General features: G+C 60.0%; 1 protein-coding gene across 1 annotated transcript in view; it reads left to right on the top strand.

Annotated features, from left to right (window-relative positions):
* The window catches only part of LOC105309028 (peroxidasin homolog), a 42,426-nt gene that overhangs the window by 9,930 nt on the left and 24,573 nt on the right, over positions 1-7,923 (top strand). Inside the window, exons 6-10 of the mRNA XM_023525960.1 lie at positions 850-921; positions 3,803-3,874; positions 4,286-4,357; positions 6,392-6,561; positions 7,491-7,608. Coding sequence (XP_023381728.1) covers positions 850-921; positions 3,803-3,874; positions 4,286-4,357; positions 6,392-6,561; positions 7,491-7,608 — 504 coding nt within the window. The remainder of the gene's footprint in view (positions 1-849; positions 922-3,802; positions 3,875-4,285; positions 4,358-6,391; positions 6,562-7,490; positions 7,609-7,923) is intronic.

The following is a 7,923-nucleotide window of genomic DNA, read 5'->3' as shown; positions in this document are numbered from 1 at the left end:
ACATCTCAGAATCCGGCCTCATGCCTACACGGCGCCCAGCCCAGAACTCTGCTGCAGGCAGCCGCACCGAGCACATGCCCATGGTTCTGATATGCGACGTCAAGGGCTTTGTCCTTGATGAGTTTGTTCTGGAGTTGGCAGGTATCACCTGAGAAGGACCAGGCAGTACATACTGGGGGCATTGTGGGCCACTCTGCCACAGCCGTGGATGATAGGAATGGAGTGGGCGGGGTCTGGGGCCCACAGAACTTCGTGGACACTGACATTTGAATTTCCTATAATTTTTACGTCATGAAATCCTGTTTTTCGTTTGAGAGTTTTGACCATTTAAAAATGTAAAGGGTATTCTTAGCTTGCAGCCACACGCAAGTAGGCAATGGGCCAGTGACGTGACTCTGCCATGCCTATGACCGTGGGTTCCGGGTGGGTGAATAGTTCAAGACACATTGAGCCTTCCTGCTGTCAACTCCCTACATCATTTCCAAATGTTTTAAAACCACATCGGTCACAGAATCTTTTAATCAGTGCGAGGTGCACGACCGTGGGGGGCCGTTTCGCCTTCTCCAGGCGGTGAAGCCCACGAGTCGTCCGCTATTCCAGGCGGTGCCCTGAGGGCCTGTACGTGTTCCAAAGCCGTGTGATAGTGGGGGGCCCCCTCCAGTGGGGAGTGCTTCCCTCTGATTCACTGCATTTCCCTTTGAGTGCGGGGGGGACCTGTGTGAGGGGAACTGTGCCACTGCGTACTCTAATACCATTCTCAGTTTTGAAACCTGCCCCGTGTGGTCGTAACTCCCGGTCCCCCGAGGCTGGGCCCCCCGTGTGCGCTAACCCTCATGTTTCTTGTTTCAGCTATTTGTACAAGAATGAGATCCAGTCAATTGACAGGCAAGCGTTTAAGGGACTTTCCTCTCTAGAACAACTGTAAGTGGCCCTCGCTTCTGCTCTTCTGCCCCTGGCAGGGACCTGACCGAGTCTGCTGCTCGCATGATGCATGCCTGACTGAGGGGCGTAGGGAGTCCGTGCATGCAAGCGACTGGCGAGCTGTCAGCCTCACTGTCTGTCCAACCATCCGCCCCGGGGAGAGATTTCCTGGTCTCCGCTGTGCCCCAGGCCCTGTGCCTTGAACTAGTAACACAAGGGACAATAAGACCATTGACCCTGCATCCATGGTGCCCTTGATTTAAAGGAGAGACAGACTTGCGAACCAGTTAGAGCAAGTTAAGGTCGTTTGGGAGAATTGGGGCCTGAGGGACGAGGAGCTTGATGTCATTGTCCCGTTTCCTGTTTATGAATCTGCACACGCCAGCTGGCTCTCTTCATCGTGATGTCATCGTTTTGGAGAAAATAAACGTTTCCCACGTGTTTCTAGTTAGACTGTGTGGGATGTTGTTTCTCTGGCCACGGATGAAGTCCTACTTTGCTGCGAGGTCAGCTTGTTCGTTTTAAGTGGAATTCCCGGGAAAAAGAGGTTTCTCGGGTTTGTTTCTTGGCCTGTCGCCGTCTGTCACTGAGCCGGAGCAGTTCCCAGGGAGTCTCCAGCTGTCAGTTTGCTCCCGTGGACGGAAGCAGTAGCTGCGGTGAAGCAGGCACTGTGTGCCGTGGCCACAGCTGTCTCCGTGTTTGCCGGCCAGCGGGGCGCGAGACCCCCTGAAGCACACGCGGCGCCCACGTTTCTCGCCGAGCATTTGCTCCCTCGGGCGGGGGCTGCCCCCTGAGCTGTCCTGATGGTCTCTGCCCCCAAGGGGCAGCGAGAACGCTCAGATCACCGCAGGGACACGTGGGGACAGCTGGGAGACACCGATGAGGGCTCACGGGGGCGCGAGCTGCACCCACGCGCGTCTAGTGCACTGGGGACAGTGAGCCCGTAGCGGGAAACGATGCAACTGCAGCCGGCACAGGCCGGAAGGCGAGAGCTGGTGACGCTCGGCCCGCCTCGGGCTGAGCCCGTTACTCTGGAGGAGGGATTTCGGCTGCACCTCCTGGAGGTGGCGGCAGCGCCCGAGCCTGGCTGCCGGTGGAGCCCACGGCCAGGTGGTCGGGTCCCTGCTGCTGTGGCTTCGCTCCACTCAGCTGTCGTCACCGAGCATCTGATGGAGATGGAGACACAGGGCCGGGGCCCCGGCCTCGGGAGGCCTGCCTAGGGGGGAGATGGGTACCCCACAGGCACACGGGTTAGGTGCTATCCGTGCCGTGTGCAGAGCACTGCAGGGTCTGCACTGACTGCGTCTCCAGCCCGTGGAGACCCTGGGCTCCTTGGAGGGGGCGCTGTCCCAGCCAGACGGAGACCAGAGGGGACAGCACCCTGGAGCCAGGGTGGGAGGCAGCCTGCAAGGCCCAGGCCTGCGGGCTCTGTGGAGCCCCGGACGTGCCAGCCGGGGTCGGGGACGTGGATTAGAGGGGGTCGCTTTCTGCCGTGGCTTCCTCCCCGGGGGACCTCCCCAAGGTCCCCAGCACTGTGGCCACTGCAGTTGTCCCTGAGCCCTGGCGGCGAGGGCTCTTAGTGCCTGCGAGGCAGAGCCCTGTGTCCCATCGGTCAGCCCTGCCTGGTGGCCTGAGTGTGCGTGCACACTGTGCGCGGGTGGGCTGGGGCTCCCTGCTGCCTTCGGCTGGCTTCGCCCTGCCCCTGCCCGCTCCCCTGAGCGACACCGTGTGTCTGCTCCGTGTGTCTGTCCTCGCGTCGGCCCCTCCAGCCACGGCCTGGAGCTGCTGCACACGGCTGGTGGAGGGTCTCGTTTGACTCCGTCCCCTAAGGCCACGTCCCTAGGTAGATGTGGCAGGAGGGTGGTGGGAGGCAGCGCAGTGACCCGGCTCTTAGCCCGAAGGCTGCGGACCCCCAGCCCGGCCCATCTGGGCCTCGCACCTGCTCAGAGATGCGAGTCACTGTGTCATGGCTCAGGACTCCTGGCGAGCTGGCCCGGGGCAGACTCACACGTGAGCAGGACAGGACGTGTGCACGTGATGATTGGCGACCTTGAGGACACAAGGATTTAGAACAGTTAGTGAAAGTGTCTCCTGACGGAGGGCGAGCTTTAAGAAAGCTGATTCTGTTTACGCTGTGATGGACTGTGACAGCTGGCGCTTTCCTCTGTCATGCTTGTCAGTCCCCAGTGTCCCCAGAGAGCCTGACAGTTGAAATGTGTGGGGCAGGGGTGCAGACAGGGACTTTGTTGTGTGGACGGGACCCACTTAGAAGGCGACTCAGCGGTTTACTTAAGGAAAAACACCAAGTTTTAAAGCGAAAAAGAAGTATTTAGGAAAATTAGAAGAAATTACTTGTATCTAAAATGCGTAAGTTCTGAGAAGTAGAGAGCCACACGCCGAAAGGACCTTTGAGGAAATGTGTTCTCCCTCTCACCCCGTGTGGCTTCTGGGGTTCCCCTAGTGCTGTCTGCAGTCACCACATGCTCAGTGTCAAAGCAGAGCTGACCCCTGCTGAATCCACGCGTGGGCTAGGAATGGCGAGCGAGGTATTCACGCCTCCACACACGTGCTGCAGCGAAGGTGGTGCTGGTCGTTCTTCTAGAGAGGTCCAGATGTTTTCACAGTGGATCGGCAGAGTGGGCTGTGCTGGCCGGCGTGCCTGACCCCCAGCTCCACTGGCCTGTCAGCCATACACAGTCCGGGATCGTTCTTCATGGGTTCAGTCTTCCCGCTTTGCCTGTTCCTCACAGAGTAGAAAAGCTAAAGGGCTATCTGTTGACATACGCATTTGAAATGTCTTTAGAAAAATTTTGAGCAGAAAATCTAGACCCGTAAAAAGTAGTTAAAATCACTAAAACCATTTTATTTTTAACTTCCCCAGATACCTGCACTTTAATCAGATAGAAACTTTGGACCCGGAGTCATTTCAGCATTTGCCGAAGCTGGAAAGGCTGTAAGTGGTTCCGTTCCTCGCCTGCGACCCGCCCCCTGCACCTGCCCCCTGCACCTGCCCCCTGCACCCTCCCCCTCTATCTCACCCCTGGCCCCCTGCCCCTGCCGGGCTGGGCCGGGCTCCCCCCATTTGCCGAGATGGGTTCGAGGTCGCTGTCGGCTAAGACACCTGGAAATGGTCTTGCTGTGCAGTCTGCTCCTCGCCTGGCGGGCCACAGGCAGGGCGTACGCATACTCTTCTCATTTGGGTGACAAAAGCGAAAAGAAGACCTAGTTCTTTTCTGGAGCAGACGACGTCACCCTTGAGCCCACTGGCGTCAACAGCGAGACGCCGAGGTCGTTGACTCGCCGACGCGTCCACTGCCCGCGCGCGCCACGCGTCTGAGAAGTCGTCTGCTGTCTCTTTCAACAGGTTTTTACACAACAACCGAATCACGCATTTGGCCCCGGGGATCTTCGACCACTTGGAATCTATGAAAAGACTGTAAGTGTGACACCTTCGTGCCGTCTTTTCCGCAAAGCCGGGCTTCTCCGTGCCTGGCCTCCTCACGGGGGTCACGGAGCGTGCGCCCCGCGGACTGGGGGGAGGTCACGGGAGGAGGGCGGGTCACACCAAGCTGATCTGAGGTCACACTGAGCTGATCTGAGGTCTCCCCGCCACGGGCAGCAGGCTGATTCTTTAAGCGTCGAGTAAGACGTTTTTAAAGTTGATTCTGAATTCTTCAGATAAACGTCACTTCCGCGTTGTGTGTTTTACTGGTGGAAGTGACTCAGGCTAGAAGGACCCCGTGCCCCCCGTTCCTTCTGTTGGGGTGTCTACGCACGTGAACGTCCCGCAGGCCGACGCGTGTCCAGCTTTCCGGCCTCTGCAAATAGCTTTTCTCGCGCCGGTGGCCTCGGTGCCGGTGGGCAGGGCCTGTGCTTCCTTCCGGGGCTTTTCCTCAGCGTCTCGAAGGCCATGTCTTTCAGTTGGTGTCACTGCAGGGCACAATGAACTGGACTTAAGAGGGAAGTAGAAAACTCAAGTCACGCAGCCGAGATCCTGAGTGGGCTGGTCCTCGTGTCATCTCTTCAGTGAAATAAAAGATGGGGGCTCCATCGCTATTGCTGTTCGTGATGTTTTTCTTTAGAGTAAAGAAATTTCCAGCCAAATGAAAATTCACATACTGGGGGAAGATATAAATACTTCCCTATTTGAAAGGTGACAAAATAGCAAAGAAATTTCCAGAAATAACCGGGACAGCTCAGGGCGGGCCAGCGGGTTACTGGAGTCTGGACGGGGCCGACAGCCGCTGGTGTAGACCAGGGCCCAGCCCTGTCCTCACTCCTGACTCTGCTCATCTGTGGAACCCTAGGTTTTGGGCCTCGGGGAGTCGCCCTCCTGTCATCCCAGACGCCCGAGGAGAGTGGGACCTGGTAGGCGTCCTGCCTGGCTCCTAGCCCAGGGGCGACTGGCTGGTGTCACGTAGCTACTCTCACCCGTCCGGTTCCCCGCTCCGCCCCGGGACCTGTCACAGAGAATCTGTTATTCAGGGCCTGTCGCACGGGGAGCGGGTTCGTGTCGTCCCCACCGCACGACCCCCCTCCCATCCCCCGAGAGCTCCGGGCACAGTGGGTGGCGTCCTCTCTGCGCTGAGCCCAACAGCTCCCGCTGCGGGCAGTCATCACGGAAATGGCCATGCGGGTGGGGCCCGCTGCTGTTCGTTCCCCTCGCAGCCCGTGGGCTGAAGAACCGCGGGTGGCAGGGGTGACGCCACAGGCCTCCATCTGCCTGGGTGGCCCTGGGCCTGGGTCATGGACTCAGAGGACGGCCAGGCCAGGCCAGCCCCTCGCCCCGCACCTCATCTCTGGGGCCCGGGAGCCCCTCCCCCGAGAACGTGGCCATGCCTGCCTCGTAGGGTTGACAACGGCCAGAGTGCCGGTCACCAGCGCCCACTGTCTGCGAGCGGCCACCGTCCTGTGCTGGCAGCTGCTGCTTATCTCTGAGCCTCAGCACATAGCCTTCTTTCCTGGGGTGGCGGAGCACCCTGCCTGAGTCACACTGTGAGGACAGGTGGCCCCTGCTGCATGTGCACTGTCCTTTCCAGATGATGTCAGTCTTTGAGACTTGTGCCTCAGGAGCTGGCTTTGGAAATGACCCCTGGCCCCGAGTGCAGCTCCATTGTCACACCTTGGGGACAGCTGAGGGTCACGTGAGGGTCACGGAACGCTGCGGTGCCTCCAGCACTGGGATGGTGCTGGGCGGGGCGACTTTATTGGGGCCCTGTTTGTGAGGCGTCGAGCCTGTTTGTCCCTGTTTTGAAAGGCAGTCGTGCGGTATCTGATGGCCTGCGGACCCCGCCCTGCCCTCGGCTGCTTCTGTCCGTTGCCACGTGGCCATCTGCTCGGTTCCCCCTGTCGGGCAGGCCTGGGCCAGGCTCCTTCCTCCGCCGCGGGTGCCAGCGCCCGCTGGTCCCGCGGGTCTGTCCGGGATGGTTGGCGCCTGCTCGCCTTGTGTCTCACTGGCTGCTCCTCACAGGCGACTGGACTCGAACGCGCTTCGCTGTGACTGTGAGATCCTGTGGCTGGCGGACTTGCTGAAAACCTACGCCAGGTCAGGGAGCACGCAGGCAGCGGCCACCTGCGAGTACCCCCGAGGCGTCCAGGGCCGGTCGGTGGCCACCATCACCCCAGAGGAGCTGGACTGCGGTGAGCGGGCGGGCGGCATGGTGGGGACCCTCCTGTGCCCCACGGACCCAGGAGGAACCAGCTCTGGTACCGAATGGGGGTTTTGTTTTGAGGTTCCCTGCAAAAAACAGCAAAACAGGACACAGCACCACCGCCTCCCGTGGCCGCCGTCCAGTCGGCCGTGAGCAAAGGAGGCAGGCCCCTGGTGGGGTCGCGGTCGGTGGTGCACACGCCACGGGGTGGGGGTCATCCCTCTGAACGTGCCCGTGCCGCCCAGCACCGTCCGCATGAGCTGTCGCGGGAAGGAACAGGCTGACCCTTCTGTGAACCCCCCGTCTCCCCTTTCCTTTTAATTCCGGCCCCGTCCTCCGGGTGCCGACGCTGGGTTTCCGGGTTTTCCGGAGCATCAGTGTTGATTTTTACACGTTAGAGACAAGCAGTGAAAATTAAAAACCAGTGCATTTCACACACGACCCCACCAGTAACAGAAGCGCACTCGTCACGGTTTGTCATCCGTCGCTCCTGCCTGCCTGCCAGATGCAGCCTCTCGCGCTCAGGGTGGCTGTAGCTGAAAAGTACTGTCTCTCGCTCCTCCACTCACTAAGAGCCGCTACTCGTGGCGTGAGCAGTGTGCACACGGGCTCGTGGCGTGAGCTACTCACGGCGTGAGCAGACTGCACAGGGTTTTCCTCCCTGTGAGGCTGTGAGGGCACTGGACGCTGGTCCCAGACGCTCAGAGTCGGCCTGTCCGAGGTCTCTCAGTACCAGAGGAAGCTGTGTGGGGTTTGCCCCCAAAGTGCTCTCCGTGGAGAAGCCCGTCTGCCCTTTTGGGGGGATATTTGTGGCTGAGATGGAGCTTGAAGAACTGTGATCAGCTCACGACCTGGGTTTGGTTTGGGGCCTTGCTTCCTGGGTGGGTTAAGACAAAAGGTCTTTGTTTCTTGTCACAGAAAGGCCCCGGATCACGTCGGAGCCCCAAGACGCCGATGTTACCTCGGGGAACACCGTGTTCTTCACTTGCAGGGCCGAGGGCAACCCCAAACCCGAGATCATTTGGCTGCGGAACAAGTAAGCTGGGCGTCGGCCGCTCTGCCTGCTGAACCACCCCCCACCCGCCCCGGGTGCTGCCTGGCCCTCTGCCTCGGCCATCGGTGGGGCGGGAGAAACCCCGTCTGCGTCTTTTCTGCTCGAAGCAGCTGCGGGGACGGGAGACGGCTCGGGACATTGGCCTGGTCACCGGAGGCTGCTCACTCCCACTTCATCTGGGTTGGCGTTTGTGCCACAAGGCGGCATCTCACCCCAGGGTCAGGACCCGGGGTGGGCCTGCGGGGAGCCCGCCTTTCTCCCACTGGAAGCATGGAGCGTGGTCACGAGGGGCTTTGA

This window comes from Pteropus vampyrus, unplaced genomic scaffold, assembly GCF_000151845.1.
Source record: "Pteropus vampyrus isolate Shadow unplaced genomic scaffold, Pvam_2.0 Scaffold658, whole genome shotgun sequence".
In the NCBI taxonomy this organism is placed as follows: Eukaryota; Metazoa; Chordata; class Mammalia; order Chiroptera; family Pteropodidae; genus Pteropus; species Pteropus vampyrus.
The sequence above is the reverse complement of the archived record's forward strand: the minus strand, read 5'-3'. Positions and strand labels throughout refer to the sequence as shown.